The sequence below is a fragment of the Cetorhinus maximus genome, chromosome 6 (genome assembly GCF_964194155.1).
Source record: "Cetorhinus maximus chromosome 6, sCetMax3.hap1.1, whole genome shotgun sequence".
In the NCBI taxonomy this organism is placed as follows: domain Eukaryota; kingdom Metazoa; phylum Chordata; class Chondrichthyes; order Lamniformes; family Cetorhinidae; genus Cetorhinus; species Cetorhinus maximus.
This window is the reverse complement of record NC_135884.1, coordinates 80,752,843-80,778,749: the sequence shown is the minus strand read 5'-3', so window position 1 is coordinate 80,778,749 and position 25,907 is coordinate 80,752,843. Positions and strand designations below refer to the sequence as shown.

At 47.7% G+C, this 25,907-nt stretch overlaps 1 protein-coding gene across 1 annotated transcript; it reads right to left on the bottom strand.

The window, feature by feature from the left end:
* Positions 1-545: 545 nt before the first annotated feature.
* On the bottom strand, positions 546-25,907 carry LOC144681855 (oxidative stress-induced growth inhibitor 1-like). Its single transcript, XM_078543917.1, has 6 exons — positions 25,771-25,907; positions 18,847-18,981; positions 13,135-13,271; positions 10,149-10,340; positions 4,768-4,859; positions 546-2,369 (listed from the first exon to the last, which is right to left on the bottom strand). The coding sequence occupies exons 2-6, from the start codon at positions 18,905-18,907 to the stop codon at positions 1,343-1,345; spliced, it is 1,509 nt and encodes a 502-aa protein (XP_078400043.1). The 5' UTR covers positions 18,908-18,981; positions 25,771-25,907; the 3' UTR covers positions 546-1,342.

Below are 25,907 nucleotides of genomic sequence, written 5' to 3'. Positions count from 1 at the left end.
TACCTGCCCTGGGAGTGTTTGATGGGGACAGTGTAGAGGGAGCTTTACTCTGTATCTAACCCTGTGCTGTACCTGACCTGGGAGTGTTTGATGGGGACAGTGTAGAGGGAGCTTTACTCTTTATCTAACCCCGTGCTGTACCTGCCCTGGGAGTGTTTGATGGGGACAGTGTAGAGGGATCTTTACTCTGTATCTAACCCCGTGCTGTACCTGTCCTGGGAGTGTTTGATGGGGACAGTGTAGATCTATATCTAGTCCATGCTTTACCTGAAAATTGTTCCACTCACCAGCAATGACATTCTTGATGGTTATTTGTGACATCAGGCAAAAGTGGAAAACTTGTGACATCAGGCTTCTCTCCTATTTACTTCAGAGGAATCTAAAATCAGGAGTAGTTTAACAGCAGAGCTAAAGTTTTACATTTTCTTGCAAAGTTCAAGTTACCCCCTTCATCTTGTTGGACAGAAAAAGCTCACCAGCTTGATTGTTCTAATATTCCTTACAAATCATAATATATTTTTCACAAAAATTATGAGGCTGTGGGCTTCATTGTAAAATAGCGCTTTATTAAAATAATTTTAATCTTTACAAACTGTAGGTGTTATTAAAAAGAAATTATGTTCAATAATTAAAAACTTATTACACTGTCAGGATATCAAGATTCAAGTTAGAACAGAAATCTCTGCCATTGAATGGTGTGTCAGTCAAAGAGTCTGTATGACCCACCAGACCACAGCAAGAACAACTCAGAGACCCCAGCCAACCCTGGGTACCTGTCTTGGATTCCCAGGCTGTCCGACTGTGGGTGTCTCTCTCTGGTTCCCATAGTGTCTCCCTGGGATTTCCATGGTGTCTGACTAGAATTCCTAGGGTGTCTGGGGTTTTCAGACACAGTGGGGTGTTACCCTTTACCTTCTATAACCTTCTCTCGAGATCCAGTCGAGTGTGAAAGGGTTAATAATCCCCTTAAATAACGTGGAACTTTAACAAACTTTAAGCCTAAATTGGATTGGTTTGGCGCAGTGATGTAGGTTATCTTGAATACATCGATGCCAGAACTATTGTCCACACCATCCAAGCCAGGCAGCCAGTGCTGGCTGCCATTTCCTCATGTAGTATGGGTTCAGTAGCTGAGTTACCCATCTCAGTTACATCACCCTCTATAGACAGACAAAGAATAGCACCAACCTGGATTTAGAAGCAGGATTAGACTTATACCCATGGCCTGGAAGGCACCGTGAAGCTGGAGTAAATGAAAAGATAGTTGGAGATCCTGACAGTGGCCCTACACTGACCTGAACAATTTATTCTCCAGCACAGCTTCATTGTGGACACCTCAATGTCAGCTAATCAGAGTCTGCCTGTGGGTTGGAGATTGAGTATCATGTCTCTCCTTAAACAGAGCGCTGGCAACAGCCAGAGCTCCTCCTTGCAGGAAACGGACAAAATTATCTCCCACCAATGGGCCAAGAGCATAGAGCCCCCGCTCCTGCGCACACTCATACGTGTAGCAGTCCACGTCTAGAGGATTATGTTTGCTATTAACAGGGAGCTCCATTTTGGCTGCTAATGACCTTCCCTGATTGGGCAGAAATGTCAAGTTGGGTTTTGTGCCAATCAGGATTAGAGCCATGGAGATGTTGAATGTCCTTCTTTCTCCTGAGGTCAGGTCCTGAATGATGCACTTCCTGTTGGGGGTTAGACACAGCACTTGGTGTTTGGGGAGACTGAGGTATCCATCATAGGGCCCCGAAGTGGTGCAAGACTGCTGGGTCATCATCTGGTGAACTTTGTGATACTCTGGGTACATCACTTTGGGAAGCTGGTTGAAGATCAAGCCTGGATCACTGACCCCTCTACGAAAGACATGGATCACTGAAGCATTGCTATGGTGAGCACCAATGACAGCGTCTGCTGCAGTCAGGCCGCCCCCTACAATCAGAATTGGGTCAAAGTTCACCCCCCTCTCTTGGTCCTTGAGGATTTTTTCTAGTTCTGATGTTGTGTGGTAAACAAATGGAAGGTCTTCACCATCGATCCCAAGCCAAGTAGGGCTGTCATATGTCCCAGTTGCCAGTACAACCTTCTCTGCGTAGATACAGAAAGCCTTATCTGACCCATCCTTTATTTTTCTGTAACCATTCACCTCAAACAGGCTTGTGTGGGGGGATTGGAGAGAGGTATGTGCTCCTGCCACATTGTCTACGGTCATCTGTTCTTGGTTTTCCTCACTGGAACTTGGACTGACCCTTCTCACTGAAGTCACGACAGTGCCGCACACAAAATTCTCCCGCAGCCCCTTGGCTTTGGCGTAATGCTGGTAATAATGGGCAACATCTGCTGTCATCGCCCTGTCATTCCGCAGGCACCTGTAAGACAATTCCAAGCACTGTCAGAGACGGAGTGACAGAGAGAAAATACAAAGCACTGACCATTCGGTCTAGGAAGGCAAAAAGCTTCTTGAAGCCAGTGATCTCAGTGTATGAGGACAACGCTGTCTAACAGCTTGGACCAGCTAAACACACAACAGAGACAACAGTGTCTCCCAACTGGCGCTATACAACTTGTGTCTGAGTCAGTACTCAGAGGGGGAGACGGTGACATAGTGGAAATGTCACTGGCCTTGAAATCCAGAGACCCAGCTAATGATCAGGGGACACCACAGCAGCTAAATCAGTTAATAAATCTGGAATATAAAGCTAGTGTCAGTAATGGTGACTGAAATCGGTTAATAAATCTGGAATATAAAGCCAGTTTCAGTAATGGTGACCATGAAACCATGATTGATTGTTGTAAAAACCCATCTGGTTCACTAATGTCTTTTAGGGAAGGAAATCTGCCATCCTTACCTGGTCTGGCCTACATGTGACACCAGACCCACAATAAAGTGGTTGATGCTTAACTGCCCTCTGAAATGGCCTAGCAAGCCACACAGTTCAAGGGCATTTAGGGATGGCGCACATCTCAAGAAAGAATAAAGGAAAAGCAAGTGCTAGATACAGCTTTCAACCCAATCCCAGGTATTCATTAATTATAACCTGTATATAGATCATCTAAACCCCTCAGTTCATTTGATGTTTTGGAAACATTCCCACTCTTTGATATTCCATATGTTATTCCTATTCAGATGGAATCCAACACACAATAACTGATTGCCTTCCCTTATTTGGATTTGTTGGAACTGACCCTATTGTTCAGTGCCTGGATTTACGCCAGAGATTACTGCTTGTGAACAGGATAACGCGGCCTGTGTTGTTAAGATTTCAACATTGCAGAGACGGTAGGCCACAGCCTGGTAATGAAGAATGGAATATTTCTAACAGGGTTCATTGGTCTCCAGGGAGGATGTGGTTTATTGATTGATGATACAGTCCAGCCTCCCCCCATCGTTCTGCAACATTCAGCAATGAACTTTGGCAAAGATTTCTTTTATTATTCATTCTGAGGATGTGGGTGTCACTGACAAAGTTGACATTGGTTGTCCATCCCTAGTTATCCTGAGGAGGTGGTGCTGGGCCTTCCTGCATTTCAAACAACCACATGGCTTCTGGGCCACTTCAGAGGACAAGTTCAGGCACAAACTGATTGATGTGGGACCAGGGCCCTGCTGACACCAGACTGGGGAGAGATCTTACCGAACCAGCTGGGTTCTTATGACAGTTCTGTTACAGAGCCCAGCCTTTTTATTTAAAGAATTCAAATTTCCAAGCTGCCACGGTGGGATTTGAACTCCCTTTCTCTGGATTATGTGCCCAGTACCATAATCACTACACCGTCATTCCCCTCAAATTACCTTTGCGGGGTTTGGAGGAATTACCTCTGGATGCTTGATTTCTGCAATTCAGCGTGTGTCCAGTTTTCAGAACATTAGAGTTAATTTTCACTATGTTGCTGGGTGTGAGATGGGCGTAGTGAATTGGTTACCTATATTACATCTCATCCAATTATCCTTTCCATTCCAGTTTCCAACTTGATGTAAAAATAAAATTCATCCCATTGATATGTCTACGTGAGCTCTGCAAGTGCTCAGCTGTTAAACTTACTGACCAGGGTGTGCAGTAGCACATTAACACACGGGCTTATGCGACCCATGCTCAGGGAGCCCGACCAAACATAGAACAGCTATAGCGGGTGAGGAGCCGTGTCCAACAAGCTGCTGACCTGTCACACCTCGAGGAACTCACATCCCGACCCCATTGGCAGGAGAAGCTGCCAATTAAGGCCTGTGAGACCCAGCACTGGGCAGCAGCCCAACCTTCTCCATTTTAGTGGGGGGAAGGAGTGGAGGGGTTGTGTGGGGATGGGGAGAGGCTGTGAACGTTCTTGGTGCTCAGAACTCAAGAATTCTTCATTGAATATTGCTGAGAAAAGACATTTTGTCGAAGCTTTTTGTCTTGCGCTCATCAGGACAATCGCAAGAATACCAATGTTAGGGGAAGCAACAATTTTATAGTGTATGAGAAGAGAGTGCTGACTGGCAAGTGGACTCTGATTGGTAGAGGCATTGGGCTCGCAGTGTGGAACAGCATGAGGCAGACCAGAACAAGTTCCAGGCTAGATCACTGGTGCTAGAAGGTGAGTGGAGGCACTACAATTAGCCAGGATTGCTCCTCTCCTACAAATTTCTATCCGGGCTGAACAACCGCTTGGTGAAGTACTGACATATTGTAGATCAGCGGGGAGTCCACTTATTCAGAAGAAGTGAGGACAAAATTGGACAAATATTGTGTGCATGTGCTGTTGTTATAAACATAGAGAAACTTTTACCTTCTCTTGACTCTCATCCAGTCTCTGAAGGGGAGATCAGGCAGCTCCATCCAGTCACCAAGGCTGAGGGTGAACATGGATCCCTCAATAGACTGTCATGGGACAAGAACAATGAAAGGTCAGTCCTGAATTCCAGCTGCGGTTTTGCTAAATGAAAGTAAAGCCACTTTACGAGCAGTCTGCTCATGCTGTGTGGAGTTACCAAATACATGGCCCAGTTAAACATCCCTAATGACCCAATCAGTCTATATGATACAGTCCATGGCCAGGATATTAAGGCCGATCCATGGTAGGACCCACCACGGAGATTGTGGTATCCTAGCCAAAGTTCCATTGATGTCCGGCGGGACTGGATGAGCCCAGCAGTGGGTGGAGCCAGAAAATCCCAGCCCATGTATTTTAATTTCAGTCTGAGGGAGTGAAACAAAATCCATGAGGTTAAAGGAGTTGTAGAGTAAAGGAACACATTTAACCTCTCAGTGGATTGGATGAATTAAATTGGGTCCAACCCAACTCATGCTGAGTGCAGAGGCAGGCGTTTGTCATTTGGCTCTTACATAGACGCTGCACTGAAAAAAGCAAGAGTTATCACCCCAAAGGCTTTCTCTATTCTCTGGTTAAACCTCATTCAACTCAGAGTCATTTGTCCTGAAGTTGGCATTTTATGATGTCACAGGCGAAGAAGTTCTATGAAAATTGGTAGTTACAAAGCAAGCACTTTTAATGATAATGCACAGCTAGAATATGTACATAGCGCCTCTAACATGACAACATGTTCCAAAGTGCTTCACAGGAATATTATCAAGCAAAATTTGACCCCGAGCCACATAAGGAGATATTAGGAGAGTTGACCAAAGCCTTGGTCAAAGAGGTCGGTTTAAGGAGCATTTTAAAGGAGGAAAGAGAGAGATAGAAATGTTCAGGAAGCGAATTCCAGAGTGTAGGACTAAGGCAGTTGAAGACACATTTACCAATATGACCTGCAAGAGGCCAGATTTTGAGGAGTGCAGAGATCTCAGAGGATTGTAGGGCTGGAGGAGGTTACAGAGAAAGGGAGGGATGAGGCCACGGAGGGAATTGAAAACAAGGATGAGAATTTTAGAATCAAGGTGTTGCACCCACTCTCCAACTACACCTTTCTTCATCCACCCAACTCTACTTCTTTCTGTGATTGTCTCTGAAAAAAAACCCTCTCCCAATTCACTTAAAAAGGCATTTTCAAAATCTCAACTGCCTTTGCTCGTTGGATCACCATTACATTTTTTGTAGCTACTGATTTGATCAATCACACCTTCAACTCTGCCTTTGATACCATTGTCCTCATTAAAACCGCCTTCTTAATCTCGCTGTTTGCTCGGTACAGCCCTCATCTCCACTTACTTAAGGCCAAAGGATGCAGACTTCAATGGATATGGCTGACAATTGGTTTAGGTATTTGCTGCCAATCTGGATAGACCACGTAAACCAGGTCCTGCTCTTGTCTGAGAAAACTGTTTAGTCTTCCAAGATCATCCTAGAACTAGAATGCACAGATAAGTTCTGACTTATTTTCTTTACTGCAAACTGTCCCCTCTCTCCTCTGCCCTCACTTCCAACAATAAATGTGAGGACCTCATGGGTTTAATTGTCACAAAGAGCAAAATAATCTGATCAGCTGTCTCTGCCACTTCTTTCCCTTCCCTTAGGTCAGCAGGCCAAACTTTGCGTAAGGGCGTGCCTGCCTGAACCCTGAACCCACATCATTCTCTAGTTTCTCTCCCTTCATGTCCTGTTCGAGCTCATCAAGTCCATGAGGCCCACCTCCTGCTCCCTCAACCCCATGCCCACTAAACTGCTGAACCCCCCAACTGGTTTACATTAGCCAATAATGTTAACAGTTCTCCACCTTCAGGTACTGCCCCCCCACTCCTTCAAATTTGCCACTATTACCCATCTCCTCAAATAAACAACCCTTGAACTTGTGTCCTTGCAAACTACCATCCCATCAGCAACCTCCCTGTTATCGCCCTTTCCAGTGCTGTCACTTCCCAAATCCGTTCCCATCTTTCTTGGAATTCCAGTTTTGATTCTCTCTAATCAGGTTTTCCACCCCTGTCACGGTACCAAAACAGCTCTTATCAAAGTCACAATCACAGAACTGTTACAGCACAGAAGCAGGCCATTCAGCCCATCGTGTCTGCACTGGCACTCTGAACAAGCAATTCACTTAGTGCCATTCTCCTGTCTTCTGCCTGTAACCCTGCACATTCTTCCATTTCAGATAACAATCTAATCTAATTCCCTTTGAATGTCTCAATTGAACCTGCCTCCACCACAATCTCAGACAGTGCATTCCAGAGCCCCGCTACTTGCTGCGTGAAAAAGTTTTTCCTCGAGTCACTTTTGCTTCTTTTGTCAATTACTTTAACTCTGTGGCCTGATGACATCCTATGTGACCGTGACAAAGATAAACTATCCTTACTCAACGATTTTCACCAGTCTGCACCTTTGACACATTTGACCACGCCATTGTCCTCCAACCCCTCTCCACTGTTGTCCAGCTGGTGGGACTGTTCTCACCTGGTTCCATTCTTATCTATCGAATCACAGCCAGCGAATGATTTACAATGGCTTCTCTTCCAGCCCCCTCACCGTTACCTCCATTGCCCCCCAAAGATCTATCATTGGCCCCCTCCTATTTCTCACCTAGATGCTGCCCCTTGGCAACATGATCCAAAAGCATAATGTTAGTCCCCACATGTATGCTGCCACACCCAGCTACACTGCTTGTCCAACATCCAGTACTGGGTGAACGGAAATTTCTCCCAACTAAATATTGGGAAGATCATTGTCTTTGTCTGATACACACACACGCACGCCAGACACACACACCCGGACATACAAACCCAGACACACACGCGCGCACACACACGCACACACACACACGCATGCACACACATGCATGCACACACACACACGCGCACACACACACACACATGCACGCACACACGCACACACACACACGCGCGCACACACACATGCACACACATGCATGCACGCACACCCGCACACACGCGCACGTGCGCACACACACATGCGCGCACACACACGCGCGCACCCACATATGCGCACACACACACGCACGCACACACACACACGCCCGCACACACACACGCGCACACACATCGAGACGCGCATGTGCGGACAGATACACACACACGTGAACACAGACACACACACACACATGTGCACACAGACACACACGCACGCACACACACATACACGCATACACACGCACAAAGAAACAGTAATTGATTCTTAATTCATATATCTCTCTCCTAGATCACTGATTAACTTTGATATCAGTACTAACTTGGCTCCACAGTTATCATTCTCCCTGAGTCACATGGTTGTGTGTTCAAAGTTCGAATCTGGAACTTGAGGACATTACCTTGGCTGACATTCAGTCCAGTATTGAGGAAATGCTGCACGGCCAGAGGCGAGGGGGGAAATTTTAACCCCTGATTGGCAGGAGGGTGAGGGAGGTAAACATTCCAAAAATCTGAAACCCGATTGCAAAGCCACTGCAAACATTTGTACCTCTTGTTTAAAATGAGGAAAGTCAGTTATTTCAATATGTTAATGAGGCTCCTTGCCTCAGATTTTAGCAGCTCTCTGGATTTAATGGCTGTGGGACAAGTTATCCAGGCCTTGGGAATCCTGGCAGCTGAAGGCAGGGAGGAACGGAGGATCCAATGGAGTTTGTGGGTAGGAGGAGCAGACGAGCTTGCCCCAGGGATCAAACTAACCAGCTCCCCTCCCCGTGATCGGCCTCCCTCTGACCCACAGTCTCCCCCCACCATCACACTCACGATGTGAAGCCCTCACCCCATAATGTCTCACACCGCCGTGCTCAGCCATCCCCGCACCCACCGCACCCCCCACCGCTGCCACCTGCTCTCTCCCTCCCTCCTCTCCTCTCCAGGGTGCAGCTCCTTCCTACTGACAACCAGTCACCTTCTGCCTCATCTTCTCCTTCTTCCCCTTCTCAATCTGACTGGATTCCAGCCAGGAAACACTGATTGTTTCACATGAACTGCTTTCAGGGTATCTGAACTACAGTTGGAGATGTGGAAGAACAGAGGGACTTGGGCCTGGGTTCACCAGACATGAAAGGCAGCGCCTCGGATTGATCAGGCTGTAAAAGATTCCACTAGAATGCTAGGTTTTAACACAAGATGTATAGTAATTAAAATCTGACTGGTAATGCTGAGCCTATGTAAACCATACTAAGAGCTTGTTTATATTGCTGTGTGCAGTGTCAGGCTTCACACTATAGGGAACATATTAAGGCTCCATAAGGCACAATGTAGATTCACTAGGATGCTGCCTGGAATGAAGAAATAAAAGTAACGAGAAAATATTGGGTCTTTTTTTGGTTTAGCCAACCCAGATTATGGGACGATATAGTAAACGTTTTTAAAATTATGAAAGGGTCACAGGAACAGAAGTAGGCCATGCAGCCTGTTGAGCCTGTTGCGCCATTCATGGCTGATCATCTACCTCTATGCCGTTTTTCCCCACTATCCCCATATCCCTTGATGGAATTAGTCTCCAGCAATCTATTGATTTCTGTCTTGAACATACTCAATGACTGAGCTTCCACAGCCTTCTGGGGTAGAGAATTCCAAAGATTCACCACCCTCTGAGTGAAGACATTCCTCCTAATTTCAGTCTTAAATGGCCTGAGACTGTGTCCCCTGGTTCTAGACTCACCAGCCAGGGGAAACATCTTATCCACCTCTACCCTATCACACCCTGTAAGAATTTTGTAAGATTCAATGAGATCACCTCTCATTCTTCGAAACTCTAGAGAATACAGGCCCAGTTTCCTCAATCTCTCCTCACAAGACAATCCCACCATCCCAGGGATTAGTCTGGTGAATCCCTGTTGCATTCGGGGTGAGGTAAGGATAGAAGCAAATTGTTTCCAGTGTCATAGGTACAAAGTGAAAGAGATTAATAACAGAGGATAGGTGGCAGCTCTTCACACGCAGAGATGTGACACTGTACAATTCACTGCCAGGGTTACTGGTTGAAGCAGAAACTATCCAAGATATGAATAGATACATGAATGAAGGAAAAGATGATAAAAGGATCTGGGAACAGGCTGGGTAAACCTAATTGGGGTCTTTTCTCACATGGAAAGTTGGAACTGACATGGTCTGTTTGGGCCCATGTCCTGTCTCCATACTGTGATTTCTACATATTCCTGTGAAGGCTGTGGTCAGGTGTTATATAAATACAAGCCTATCCCACCAGTACAAATACAGGCACATGGACAAAGAGGTATGGTAAGCAACATCCTTGTGAATTGGCTTTAGAAATATTTTCACACTTACATGCCAAGCCCCTCCCAGTGGTCCCTTGCCCAGAACCAGATGAGGAATGTAATGGTTAGGTTCTCGCCTCCAGCTTAGCACCGAGTCCATGGATACCCCGAAATCAGCATGAGGGCGCAGGAGGGAATCAAAGAGAACGGCGACTGGATTGTGGGAACGGCCTTCCAGCCCTTCAGACAGGAACTCCAAATCCTAGGGTAGATAAAGAAAGGGTGTAAGGAATATCCATGGATCAATGTATAATGGAAAAGCTGCGAACCATCTATATCTCTAACCCCTTCGATAGGGAGTCCAGTGGGCAACTGGTTCTCCAACACCAACTCTCTAACCTTTTCATCCTAATCTCTCTTGTCTCGTTCTTCATCAACACTAAAATCAGTGTCGTTCTGAAGTCTCCCCTCTCATTTCAGCTAAGTACCAATATGTGAGCCCGGACACTCCTCCTCTACTCTGTGAAACCAAGATTCTCTGGGCTGTATCCAACTCAAATTCATTCCAGTCCATTCCCTCAACACTGTGTATACTCTTTATGTGTCTCAATGTTTCCCTCCCCTGACAGTGTTTAAACCATAACATTGGGGTTAACTAAATGTTCCTTCGTGTTTTGCTTTCTCTTCTCCTCGACTCCTGTCAGTGTGGTGTGGCCTTGATCCATAAACCCTTGTCCTCAGTTACTGAATAAAGAAAAATACAACCCAATAGAAGGACAACTCACAATCCTTGTATGGGAGGCCGGATGGCTTAGGAGTAAGTGCACCACAAGGCCCCAGCTTTGATTTCTAGAGTCTGATGAATTAGCGAATCTGAGATGCGTAACTTTCAAACGAACGCTGTGATTGACAACCATGGCCCCACGTCCATGACCCAGTCCCTGCTGGAAACTGAATGTGACCATTGGCTGATGACAGATTCGGCTGTGATGCCCCCCAGGGTTGAACAACTACCGACATTCACAGCTTGAACTTATGCATGGCAAATGATCGCTTGGACTTGGTGCTGTGGGACTGGACACATCAAGAGTCGATACTTTAAGGAGAGGAAGGGGGGAAACTGGAGAAGGGGGGAAAAGGGGGGAAGGGGAGAAACCTGGCTCCCAACGTTCAGCTTCCAGGAGGCCGAGGATGGGTCCAAGTGAATTGGAGAGATATTGGTAGAGTGACAATGATCACAGTTCAGAAAAATGAGCAAACATGGGGAATGGAGTGTCATATTTATGTTACTGGGCTAGTAATCCAGAGACTGAGAGTTCAAACCCCACCATGGTAACTGAAGAATTTGAACTCAGTTTAAAGAATCTGAAAAAAAACCCACTGCGATCAGTAAAGGTGACCAGAAAACTATCAGATTCTCATAAAAACCCAGCTGGCTCACTAATGTCCTTTAGGGAAGGAAACCTGCTATCCTTAACTGGTCTGGTCTATATGTGACTCCAGTCCCAATGTGGCTGACTCTGAACTTCCCTCTGAAGTGCTCGACAGATGCTCGACAGAAGTTGTGTGAAATCCCTTGAGAAGAATTTATCAGCTTCTCTGGGCAGCTTTCTAGTGACACCCACATTATGGAAATGAGAAAAGACAAATGGTGTGACTCACACCATTCCCTACCCCCTCACAGTGGGAGGCTTTCAAGGAAGAGATAGTTTGGTGACAGACTAAATAAATTCTCATAAGGGGTAAAGGAAGTGCATCAAAAGCTAGAGCTCCCTGGACGAATAAAGGTTTAGATATTAAAGTACAACAGAAAAAGGAAGCTTATGATATCGCTCTGCCTGAACAGGTGGTGGAAGCTGATTCTAGAAATAATGTTAAGAGGGAGTTGGACAGGTTGTTAAGAATGAGGAACTCACAGGGTTATGAATAAAAAATGGACATGTGATGCCAAGCATGCCTGTCCTTTCAAAGAGCCAGCAACAGGCTTGATGAACGAATGCACTCCTCTATTATAGGTTTCTCTCGGAACAAACTAGCAGGACTAGGCCACTTAGCCCATTGAGCCAGATCCACCATTCAATAAGATCATGGCCAAGTTCATGTCATATTGGGCCTTTGGCCAATCCCTTAGTAACACCTTTGGTTAACAAAAATCTACAAGTCTCAGTTTTAAAATTAGGAATTACTCTATCATCAATTACCATTTGTGGAAGAGAGTTCCAAACTTCTACTATCCTTTGCGTTTAGCTGGACATCTAAGGTCTCTTTGAACCTCCAATGTTTCAAGCTTTTCACCATTTTGAAAGTACCCTGTTCTATCTAACATTTTCTGACATTTTTTTTATTCATTCACAGGATGTGGGCTTCCCTGGCTGAGCCAGCATTTATTGCCCTAGTTGCCCTTGAGAAGGTGGTGGTGAGCTGCCTTCTTGAACCAGTGCAGTGAAAACGAGTTGCCATAGTTTTACCGATTAACCTATCAATACCTCTTTGTAATATTACACTTACATCGACACTGCATACAACCCTTGTGGCATTGCTAAGTATAGGTATGGGGCTTTCTATCCCACCATCTCATTCTTCAGTAAAGATGGTGATTGATTGAGGCTCCAACAGAGATCCTTGCAGGACACCACTAGTCACATTCTGTCCATTTGAGTACCTGCACATCATTCGCACCCTTAAATTCAATGAATGTCAGGTTCAACATACAGTCAGGAATCAAGCCGAGAGAGAAAGATTGTGAGACTGTTGTAGGGTGGCTGAGTTGCTACTATTGTTGATGGAGTTGATCTGCATATGCTTCTTGGATGGAAACTTTAAGTTTATTTACAACATACTCAGCAGCAACTACACATGTGCTTTCAATTCAAACTCTATCTCTACACTGACACCTGAGGTAGCCCACACTACTCTCCTATTGGTTACTACAGACCCTGCGATCTTCCTTAACAAGTGTTATTCTTAAAGGTACAATACACACTAAATAAAACCATAATTACTACAGAGAATTCCTGACATTTGCTCTGCAACTCCTCAGATCCACTTCTTGCTACCTTTTCAATGATGGATATTCCCATGTTCTCCTCCAATTTCCGTTGAAGGATAGGATTAGGATGGATTGAAGATTCCTTGAAGTAAGGCCGATATCCAGACAGGAAGTAGGATAGACAAATGGCTGAGGGTCCATTCCCTGTTTGAAAACAAAAATGATTAATTGTTGTGGGCTCACTCTGCCATTTTTAACTTTATGATTTCACAATAGGCAATAGATTGAGATTGAGGCTTGTCTGTTAATTCTTTTGGTTGAAGTGTGCAAAATAAAACAAATTCCATACATTCCACACCAAAAATTGTTCAACTATATAGTGACACCATACAAGGTGGGGTGGTTAATGGGCAGGGTGGTTTTGGAAAGTGTGTGGATCTTCCTGTGCACTCATCACACCATCCAGGACAAAGCAGCCCGCTTGATTGGCACCCCTTCCACAAACATTCACTCCCTCCACCACCGATGCACAGCAGCAGCAGTGTGTACCATCTATAAGACACACTGCAGGAATTCACTAAGGCACCTGAGACAGCACCTTCCAAACCCCGATCTCTACCACCTGCAAGGACAAAGGCAGCAGATAGATGGGAACACCACCATCTGGAAAATTCCCTCCAAGCCTCTCACCATCCTGACACAGAATTATATCGCCATTCCTTCACTGTCGCTGGGTCAAAACCCTGGAACTTCCTCCCTAATGGCACTGTGGATGTACCCACACCACAGGGACTACAGCGGTTCAAGAAGGCAACTGGGGATGTGTAATAATTGGGTTTTCCCGTGATGCCCACATCTTGAGAATGATTTGAAATGGAAGGTTTTTCCCGAATCCACAACTCTCTTTAACTATTTGGTCTCACTTGGATCTGAGTGGATATCATTAACGGAAATGCACTGAGCAGGTTCTGAGCTGGATTAGATTCTGTCGCTGACTGGGTTGAATTAAACTAGACATTGGAGGAAGGACCAGGGTCACCTGGGTGATTGTTGGATTTAAATGGAAATGCCAGAGAAAGGAAGCAAATGGAAGCTCCTTTAGAGTGGGATCCTAGGTGGAAGGCTAAGGGAACATGAAGACAGATCGCCATTTTAACAGCTAAGCCTCAGGGTCAATCCAGCCATTAAAACAGGCATCCAGGGGCAGCTCAGCAGGTTCCACCAGCACAGCTCCACAGAAGAGCTATATTGGATTCAGAGCATTCATCCTGTTCCTCTCTCCACAGATGCTGCCAGACCGGCTGAAATTTACTGTTCCTATTCCATCGGGCACATTATCAGCCAAACTGGAGCCTGCCCGGCTGCCAGTCACATCACTCCTGAGGCACAAAAAGGAGTCAGGGAGAGTGGAGGGTGAGGTTACTGGCACTGTGCGAGAGAGGAGGGTGAGGGTACTGGCAGTGTGGGAGAGAGGAGGGTGAGGGTACTGGCAGTGTGCGAGAGAGGAGGGTGAGGGTACTGGTACTGTGCGAGAGAGCAGGGTGAGGGTACTGGCAGTGTGGGAGAGAGGAGGGTGAAGGTACTGGCAGTGTGGGAGAGAGGAGGGTGAGGGTACTGGCAGTGTGGGAGAGAGGAGGGTGAAGGTACTGGCAGTGTGGGAGAGAGGAGGGTGAGGGTACTGGCAGTGTGGGAGAGAGAAGGGTGAAGGTACTAGAAGTGAGGGGGGAGGTTGAGCGTACTGGCAGTGAGGGGGGAGGGTGAGGGTACTGGCAGTGAGGGGAGGGGAGGATGAGGGTACTGGTAGTGAGGGGAGGGGTGAGATAGGGTACTGTCGGTGAGGGAGAGGGGAGGGTGAGGGTACTGACAGTGAGGGAGAGGGGAGGGTGAGGGTACTGACAGTGAGGGAGACAGGAGGGAGATGGTACTGTCAGTGAGGGAGAGAGGAGGGAGCGTGTACTGTCAGTGAGGGTACCAGCAGTGAGCGGGTGAGGCACGTGATAGTACTGATAGTGAGGGGAGGGTAGGGTGAGTGTTCTGGAATTGAGGGAAGGGGAGGGTGAGGGTATGGTCAATGAGGGAGAGAGGAGGGTGAGTGTACTGGTAGTGAGGGGAGGGGGAATGTGAGGGTACGCTCAGTGAGGGAGGGGGGAGTGTGAGGGACTGGCAGTGAAGGGAGGGGAGAGTGAGGGTACTGACAGTGAGGGAGAGAGGAGGGTGAGGGTACTATCAGTGAGGGGGGAGAGGGGAGGGTGAGGGTACTATCAGTGAAGGAGAGAGGTGGGGGTGAAGTTACTGGCATGAGGGAGAGGGGAGTGGGCGAGGGGAGAAGCGGGGTGGTGAGAGGGAGGGCAATGGAAGTAGGAGGGGGTGATTGGACACTGTGAGTGAGGGAGGAGGAATGAGGAATGGTAGTGAAAGAGGAAGCAAGAAGGGAGAGGAAGGGCAGAGGGTTATATCGGATACAAGGCACAGAAATAAGCCATTCGGCCCAACCAGTCTATACTGATGGTACTGCTCCATTCGAGCCTGTTCCCATCTTTCCTCATCTGAATTTACCATCATAGCCCTCTATTCCCATCTGCCTCTTGTCTTCATCCGGCTTTTCCTTAAATCTATCGATCAGATTCACTTCAACCACTCCTCGTGGTTGAGAAATCCACATTCTCACTTCTCTCTGGGTGAAGTTTCTTCTGAATTCACTACTGAATTTCTTGATAACATTTCTTGGGAGGGAGGGTTCTGGGTATGACGGTGGAGGGTGGAGGGAGGAGAGAGGAGGAAGGGCACTGACAGGGATGGAGGATAGGTGAGAGGAGTGAGGGGGAGGACAAGCGAGAGCAGAGGAATGTAGTGAGGGAAGGGGGAGAAGGAGGGCAATGAGGGAGGAGGAGGAGGGGTGAGGGAGGACAGTGAGTGAGGAGAAGAGGGAGTGAAGGCAGTGAGGGCGGAGGGGAGAGGGCAGGCTGATGGTAGTGAGGAGGCAGGGGAGGCGAAGGGGAGCTCTGGGTTGCAGTCGGCCACTCCGCCTCCTCCTGGCCCCTCCTTTTATGGGGCCTCCTCCTCAGCTTCAACCTGTGAGACCCAGCAGAGTGTCCAGATGGTGGTTCCCTCTCAGTGGTCGGAGCCTGAGTCCTGGATAAATCCATGGGGCTTCTGTTAAGTCAGGATTACCTCAGCTGCTGAAGAAAACAGCGATGGGAAAATGGTACCCGGACAGGAGCTGAGCGGTGAGGTTGTGCAGCGCAGAGGGAGTTAAAATCCCCACACAGGTTCCAAAGGGTTTAAAGTTCAAAGCCAGCTGGGGTGACAATTAATTTTTATTGATCATTCACCCTCGTGATGAGGGCGTCACTGGTAAGACCGACATTTATTATCCATTTGTTGTTTATTTACGCTGACTGAGTATCTTGCTGATTAGATTTAGATTCCTAGAATTATACAACAAGAACTTGGATTCATATAGCACCTTTAACATAATAAAATGGCGCAGGGTGCTTGATAGGAATGTAGTCAGACAAAATTTAACACTGAACCACATGAGATATCTGGGCAGCTGAACACAAGCTTGTTAGAGAGGTGGATAATTTTTAGGGCTGTATTGCAGAGCTTGGGGCCTGGACACCTGAAGGTATGGCCACAAATGCTTTGAAGTTCAGGGAAGCTTGAGATGCCATTATTGAAAGAATGCAGAAATCCCAGTGAGCTGGTGGGCTGTAGGAGGTTGCAGAGAGAAGGAGAACCAAAGCCACAGAGGAGTTTGGAAAGGGGAGTGAGAAGTTTAAAATTGAGGCATTGCCTGACAGGAAGCCAGTGTCGGACAGTGAGCAACAGGGTGAGGGGAAAATTGGTGGAATTGGATGCGGGGAAATCCAGTCTCACAAGTGAAGAATGGGCATTTGCCTGGGGTGTAGCAAAGGGAGAGGGAGAGGAGAGGGACAGATGAAAACTGGAGGCGACCATCCTCAAGACAGACAGTGCGGGTCAGCAGGCTATTCCTCAACTTGGGGCATCACTTCTGAGTTTGATCCTGTCCATGTACACAGTATAAGCACTTTCCAGCAATGGGTTGGTGGGGGGCCTCGTTGGATAAGGATTTAATTCCCCCTCCCCCACTAGCCTAGGGTCACCCGTACTGCTGCTGGGATCAGACTGGTTCACTCTGTCCAGACAGAGCCCCATCCCCAATCGCAATGGCTAAAAATCACTGGCCAAGAGCCAATGGCTTTTCCTGATCCAGTAAACAATGAATGTTATCAGGCCAGCTGAGGACAAGAGGTAACATTTCCGTGGTAGAGTGGAGTTGCTAAGCAACTGCACAGGATCAGATAAAGGCTTTGTGAGTTTGAACGTCGAGCTGTAGAACAGGTCCCAGCAGGAGAATGTTTAACACATCAACATTTATATTTAACCCTGAAGGAGCAGCAAGGGGCTGGTTCATAGTGTTTCTGTGGAAAGTTCCACATTGTAAAGCAAGCCTCAGAAGTTTGTTTTGAAGGTAAAAAGAAGAAATGTGTATTTCCAGAGCCCCTTTCACGGGCTCAGGATGTCTCAAAGAATTTTACAGCCAATTAATTATTTTGTGTAGTCACTATTGGGGGCAGCCTGTTTGTGCATGGCAAAATCCCACACACAACAGGTAATCACTTTTTAGGCTGAGACCAGTTGGATTCGAAACTCCTCCTATCCCGGGATTGAGGCTAGGACTTACTGTATGGCCGCGTGGCATGTTTGTCAGCATATTTCCCACAGCACCACTGGGGCGGCCAGTGTGTGCTATGTGATGCCTCACATAGTAAAATAGGCCGTTCACATTCATGGTCCAACCTAATACTGCGATGTCAAGGACAGAAAATTACAGGTAACACATCTGTAAATCTCTGGTCTTCATCTTCTATATGTAATGTTCCCTCTAATGACGCAGTCTCTCTCAATGCTCATGTCACCAACAACTGCCTGAAATACTATCACCAGGGGAAGGCCCGGCCCTTGGCCTGCCCCGTGCTGGCTATCCTCAGCTGCAGCAAGAGAGTCAGGACAAGCAGCCAACCTTGTGAGAGCATCTGAATTCTGAGACCAGGGAGACATGGGCTCCTTGAGGAAGGCAACGGCTGAATGGTACCTTATAGAAGGATACAGGTTGTCAGCCTACAGAAAGACTTAACCTGGGATATTACTTCAAAGTGAAATCGTTAGTAGGACTCTAGGTTTAAACTAGTGAAGGATATCTTTACAATTGGTATCAGAAAATTCTTTTTGAAGAAACTCATAGATAAAGTGCTGGAGACAAAATCTTTGAATGTGTTAGGAAAAGATTGGAGACAATGATGTGTGTTTCAGAGGAGGTAATGTTAGGAGTTTGGATGGGTGAATAAAGATGGGCTGAAAGGATTTTCCTCATCCCTGTGTGACCTGATCTTGGGGTCTTGGACTGCCCCAAGCTTCAGGAGTAATTGTCAAGAAGGGAAGTTTAAAGCAAAGTGTTCTGCATTACTGTAGATGCTGCATTTAAATAAACACCAAGGGGAGATAGTGGACGCAGGAAGCCAGGCAGCTATTACACTCTGTATTTGAGGCCCTGCCTCTCCAGTCTGCTGTTTTGGGTTTCAAAAGTTTAAAGATTTTCAGAGGAAAGGGAATATCTGGAAGGGCAGCTCTGAGACAGAACAGGTTTATGTAAGAGGTATTAGGAATCTTGATTCTGACACTGGTCTTATGGTGGGCAATGGAGGGGGAGCGTTGGATTCATGATTCGGGAGATTGGTGTGGAAGATTAACTTACCAATGACAATGACAGGGATGGGATTGATTCCCAGCAATGAGGATGATCCAGTTTCCTCCATTGTTCTCACAAACTCTGGCACGTTTGTGCAGTCACTATCGAGTCCAGAATATCCTCCTCTCCAATCTGCTGAAACTAAAATGGTTAAATGTCATCAGCAGGATAATCCTGAGAAAAGATCCTGTCTGAATAACCCCTCATTGTATCCAGTGTCTGATAACCCCTCACTGTATCCAGTGTCTGAATAACCCCTCACTGTATCCAGTGGCTGAATACCTCTCACAGTATCCAGTGTCTGAATAACCCCTCACTATATCCAATGTCTGAATAACCCCTCACTGTACCCAGTGTCTGAATAATCCCTCACTGTACCCAGTGTCTGATAACACCTCACTGTATCCAGTGTCTGAATAACCCCTCACGGTATCCAGTGTCTGAATAACCCCTCACTGTATCCAGTGTCTGATAACACCTCACTGTATCCAGTGTCTGAATAACCCCTCACTGTATCCAGTGTCTGATAACCCAAAGAGTAAACAGGGGCTGAGAGGAAACAGAGGGAGTGAGGGGAAACAGGGAGTGAGAGCAAACAGAGATTGAGAGGAAACAAAGGGAGTGAGAGGAAACAGTGAGCGAGAGGAAGCAGGGGCTGAGAGAAAACAGCAGCTGAGAGTAATCAGAGGGGCTGAAAGTGAACAGGGACTGAGAGTAAATGGGACTGAGGGGAAACAAAGACTGAATAACGCCTCTCTAGCTGCAGGAGGCCCATCAGTCTCACAACTCCAGCTTGGGAAGCGACGGCAGTGGTGGTCAGTGTCAATGCTGCACACCAGAGGTCGGCCACTCAGTGTAGAAAGAGGATGAATGATCTCATCCGTGCAGGCAGGGTAAGATAACCAACTCATCAGTCTAAACCCACACACTCACAAGCCCATCACACATTCACTGGCATCTCACTCACTGCCAGCTCAAGGGACATCACCACTCACTCCCTCACACACACCCTCACATCTACACCTGGCCTCATCTCCTCTGGAGACTGCCCCCTCAGCCCTCACCATCTTGAGACCACTTGCACAGATCAACATATGCCCCCACACACCCTGGGATACCCCCATTCTCCAGTAATGCCCTAGCCCTGCACCCTCTTCCCTTGCCTGAGGCCACTTCTCCCCCTTCCTCAAGCAATCCCTCATCCTGCAGCCTTTGAAAAGTCACCCCCACCTTACGGCTGGTCTGCTAGGTAGAGACCTGACTGTGAGCTCCCTAAAGGTGATGCGGTGCTGTCTGTGAAGCCTGGAGCTGTGACTGCGAGTGCTGCCCAAAGCAAGGTAGGGAATCAAACCTCAAAGTCCCGAGTGAAGTGCAGCCCACCAGGCGCACGTTGCTTACATACAATTGTGAAACACGCCGGCATGATTACCCGGTTGAACCAACATGGGGGGAATGATTCCGGCAAGCAGGGCTTATACTGAAAAGCTGAAGTATTGAAATTAGGTTCCCGCCGTGTGGCGGAGGGAAATGTGGCCCGCTGTTGACGGGCAGAGCGGACGATCGCAAACTGGTTTCAAGATGTCGTGAAACCAATTTTTGGCCTTCCCGCCACATTGTCTGCTCACGCTGCCAAGCATGCCTGCCACTAATGGGAGTGGAAGATTCTGCTCTGCGTGTGAACAGGGGCCGAGAGGAAAGAGGGACAGAGAGAAGCAGGAAGCAAGAGGAAACAGAAAGCGAAAGGAAACAGGGAGCGAGAGGAAACAGGGAGCGAGAGGAAACAGGGATAGAGAGAAACAGAGAGCGAGAGGAAACAGGGAGCGAGAGGAAACAGAGAGCGAGAGGAAACAGGGAGCGAGAGGAAACAGGGAGCGAGAGGAAACAGGGAGCGAGAGGAAACAGGGAGCGAGAGGAAACAGGGACTGAGAGAAACAGGGAGCGAGAGGAAACAGGGAGCGAGAGGAAACAGGGACTGAGAGAAACAGGGAGCGAGAGGAAACAGGGAGCGAGGGGAAACAGGGAGCGAGAGGAAACAGGGATTGAGAGGAAACAGGGACTGAGAGAAACAGGAAGCGAGAGGAAACAGGGAGTGAGAGGAAACGGGGAGCGAGAGGAAACAGAGAGCGAGAGGAAACAATGAGCGTGAGAAACAGGGACTGAGAGGAAACAGGGAGCGAGAGGAAACAGGGAGCGACAGGAAACAGGGGCCGAAAGAAGCAGGGGCAGAGAGAAACAGGGGCAGAGCAGAAACAGGGACTGAGAGGAAACAGGGAGCGAGAGGAAAGAGGGAGCGAGAGGAAACAGGGAGTGAGAGGAAACAGGGAGCGAGAGGAAACAGGGAGCGAGAGGAAACAGGGAGTGAGAGGAAACGGAGCGAGAGGAAACAGAGAGCAAGAGGAAATGGAGCGAGAGGAAACAGGGAGCGAGAGGAAACAGGGAGCGAGAGGAAACAGGGAGTGAGAGAAACAGGGAGCGAGAGGAAACAGGGAGCGTGAGGAAACAGGGACTGAGAGGAAACAGGGACTGAGAGGAAACAGGGATAGAGAGAAACAGGGAGTGAGAGGAAACAGGGAGCGACAGGAAACAGGGGCCGGAAGAAGCAGGGGCAGAGAGAAACAGGGGCAGAGCGGAAACAGGGACTGAGAGGAAACAGGGAGCGAGAGGAAAGAGGGAGCGAGAGGAAACAGGGAGTGAGAGGAAACAGGGACTGAGAGAAACAGGGACTGAGAGGAAACAGGGACTGAGAGAAACAGGGAGCGAGAGGAAACAGGGAGTGAGAGGAAACAGGGAGTGAGAGGAAACGGAGCGAGAGGAAACAGGGAGCAAGAGGAAACGGAGCGAGAGGAAACAGGGAGTGAGAGAAACAGGGAGCGAGAGGAAACAGGGAGCGTGAGGAAACAGGGACTGAGAGGAAACAGGGACTGAGAGGAAACAGGGATAGAGAGAAACAGGGAGTGAGAGGAAACAGGGAGCGACAGGAAACAGGGGCCGGAAGAAGCAGGGGCAGAGAGAAACAGGGGCAGAGCGGAAACAGGGACTGAGAGGAAACAGGGAGCGAGAGGAAAGAGGGAGCGAGAGGAAACAGGGAGTGAGAGGAAACAGGGACTGAGAGAAACAGGGACTGAGAGGAAACAGGGACTGAGAGAAACAGGGAGCGAGAGGAAACAGGGAGTGAGAGGAAACAGGGAGTGAGAGGAAACGGAGCGAGAGGAAACAGGGAGCAAGAGGAAACGGAGCGAGAGGAAACAGGGAGCGAGAGGAAACAGGGAGCGAGAGGAAACAGGGACTGAGAGAAACAGGAAGCGAGAGGAAACAGGGAGCATGAGGAAACAGGGACTGAGAGGAAACAGGGACTGAGAGGAAACAGGGAGCGAGAGAAACAGGGACTGAGAGGAAACAGGGAGCGAGAGGAAACAGGGGCAGAAAGGAAACACGGAGCGAGAGAAACAGGGATGGGGAGGAAACAGGGGCCGAGAGGAAACAGGGAGCGAGAGGAAACAGGGAGCGAGAGAAACAGGGAGCGAGAGAAACAGGGAGCAAGAGAAACAGGGAGCGAGAGAAAATGGGATTGAAAATAAATGTGGATCCAGCAATGAGTTCATGGGCCTCTCTCTGGGTTCAGTGACTGTGTATTTGCTGATAATGTCTGTGATACTCTTTGGAATGAGGGATGTTGGCCTTGGTTGTGTAACAGTATTCTGAGCTTGATAAGTCGTGACTCTGCAGAATCAATTCAGGAAGTAACATGGGGCAGGATTTTCTTTGTCGGGCGGGTGCCAGCCAGTTGCACGGCCAGCCAGCGTGAAACGCGCACTGAGAGCCTCAGTGCTGCCGGGGTAGGAGCGGGAGGAGTCCGAACACTGAGGTTTGTGCATGCGCTCACTGAAAGCTCCCTGAAGGCACAGAGCTGCCCCTGGGATCTGAAGAATTTTAAAATGAAATATAAAGAATCTACAAATAATATAAATATGTCCCCACATGTGACTCAGTCACATGAAGAGGGACATGTTAAAAGTGATTTAAAATGTTTTAAATTGTTTTTTTATTCACTATTGGAAACCTCGTCCCACCTGTGGATGAAGTTTGCAAAAATTGCAAAGGCCACTGGCCTATTCACCCGCCCGCCAACCGTAAAGTTGGATGGACAGTGAAAAATTCTACTTAATTATGTGCTTAAGGGCCTTAATAGGCCTCTTAATTGTTATCGGGATGCTGCCAACTCCTGCGCGCGCCCTCCGACTGAAATATTGCGTGAGTGCACAATGACGTCGGGACGCTCGCCCGACATCATTGTGCACAATTTCACGCTCGGGTATGTCAGGCATATGCCCGCACGCCAAGCTGAAAATCCTGGCTATGGTGTTGGGGCTACATCAAACTCCAAAGCATGTGTGCAGTTCATTATTAGTGAGGTCAACATATAGAGACAGGTCCATCTTGGATAACTCCATCTCGCATAACTCCATCCCACATAAATTCATCCATCTGGCATAACTCCATCTCGCATAACCACATCTCGCATAACCACATCTTGCATAACTCCATCTCGCATAATTACATCTTGCATAACTCCATCTCGCATAATTACATCTTGCATAACTCCATCTCACATAACCACATCTCGCATAACTCCATCTCGCATAACTCCATTCCGCATAACTCCATCTCGCATAACCACATCTCGCATAACTCCATCTTGCATAACTCCATTCCGCATAACCAGATCTCGCATAACCACATCTCGCATAACTCCATCTCGCATAACTCCATCTCGCATAACTCCATCTCGCATAACCACGTCTCGCATAACCACGTCTCGCATAACCACGTCTCGCATAACTCCATTCCGCATAACCACATCTCACACAACCACATAACAATAATTCCCTGCTATAGAGGCCGTGAGTGAGAGATCTAGTAATGAGGTTACCCCTGGAGCTTGTGATGTTCTATTGGAGCATGGTTCATATAGAGCCTTTCACAATCTCACAAAATCCAAAAACACTCTCTAGAATAGTCAATCTCGAGATGTGAGCATCATTGGCAAGGCTGGCATTTATTGCCCATCCCTAGAGCTGAGTGTCTTGCTAAGTGTTGTACCATTGGAGATGCTGTCTTTCGAATGAGATGTAAGACCAAAGCCCTGTCGACCCACTCAATGCAGGAGAACGTAAACAATGCCACTGTGCTCTTTGAAGAGGAGCAGAAGAGTTCTCTCCATTGTCATGGGCAATATTCATACCTCAAGCAACATCATCAGAACAGGTGACAACAGAACATTGCTGTTTGTGGGATCTTGCTGTGCTGCATTTCCTCCATTACAACAGTGATTACACTACAAAAATACTGCATTGGCTGTGAAACAATTTGGGGCATCCTGAAGTTGTGAAAATTCATCCCTTCAGAGGGCAGTTAAGAGTCAACACCATTGCTGTGGGTCTGGAGTCACATGTAGGCTAGACCAGGTAAGGATGGCAGATTTCCTTCCCTACATTGGTGAACCACATGGGTTTTAAAGACTAACAATGATAGTTTCATGGTCACCATCATTGATGATGAATCAATTGACAAGCCAGTCTAATCTCCCTCTTTAGCTTTCAATTCTACATTTCATTAAATTTAACTAACACCAGTTACTGTAGTGGGATTTGAACCTGTGTCCCCTGAGAATTAGCCTGGGCCTCTGAATTCCAGTGACATTACCACTATGCCACCACCTTCCTCAGCCATCACTTCAGGAGGCTGCAATTAGGGACTAACCTGTGGACATAGCCACACCTCCCCAAGCCCCCTGCCCCCTGCCCCCGCCCCTGTGGAAGAAGGGCTCTGCAGAAGATCGGGGTTTGGGGCTTCCAGTGAGTTTGGGGTCCGTTCTGCGAGAGACTCAGGGTGAGGGGCCTGGGTATGGAAGCAATGTCATTCCGCCTTATCAGTAGGAGTTTTAAAAGGAGCAGATCAGTAACTCAGTCAGTCAGTGCCTCTGCTCTCGATCGGTTGACGGGCAGCCGACAGTGGGGGACCCACCTTGACGATGGTGCCATTGTTCATGTTAACTAGGACCCTGCCTGCCTTGGGTGGGGGATCTCATCGATGGCTTGGTTTGAGTTTGATAAAATGTAAATGGCCAGAAAGATGGCGGGTTGAAGCTGGGAGGTTAAATTATTAATGCTAACTCCTCCCGCTGAACATTTCCCCTGGACAGTGAAGAGAGAGGCTTTGGGTCAATATTTCACTCACTCCCTTCACACCCGCCCCATGGTGATCGATTATAAAAAGTTAAACACAGGGAGAGAGAACAAATAGGAGGAGTTTGTTTACAAGGATTTTTTCTGAGCCTTGGCTGCAGATGGGGTAAGTTGAGTTGTGAGGTACCCAGTTTTGATCGTGACTGGACAATGGTGGACAGCACGTTTCCAATACTGGAATTCGGCCCATACTGCCCACCGCCACTCCACCGTCACCAGGACTCAGCACTGTAAATTGGGCCTGTAAGCCTTATAGTATTTCCTTTCATAAATGACCCTGATAGCAGTGTGTGACCACACCTGTCACACCCTCCAGAGTGGCACTGAATCAAGCTGATCCATCGCTGCCACCTCAGGCTTGAGTTTGTACTGAGTTAGCTGAATTCAGCTGAATTGCTGTTGTGGTGCTAACAGTTGGCCTCAGTGCCTCAGTGTTAGGATGGGGTGGGGGGCTGGAATCTGTCAGTGTTCTTGCTCCTGATTGCCACCCAGTGACTTGAGCCAGGGAGGGTGCGAGACTCTCCGCAGCTGAATAGTTGACAGGCATTCACTATCCACAGGCACACGTGATGAAGAGCTCTTCGTCTGGGGAATGAACCTAAACAAAAGGCTGTTGCCTGTGGGATAGGAGGTGGGGGAAAAGGATAGTGATATCTCCAGCTATACAATCAGATGTCTGGCTTACCTGCTGCTCAGTCACCAGGGAAAGCTGTCCTACACAGGTCTCATCTAAACAAGGATAGAGACTCCGAGCAACTGCTCATTCCCGGGAGAGTCTCCTGATTAAATGTCAGCATTAGAAACCAGGGAGGAGCCTGAGCA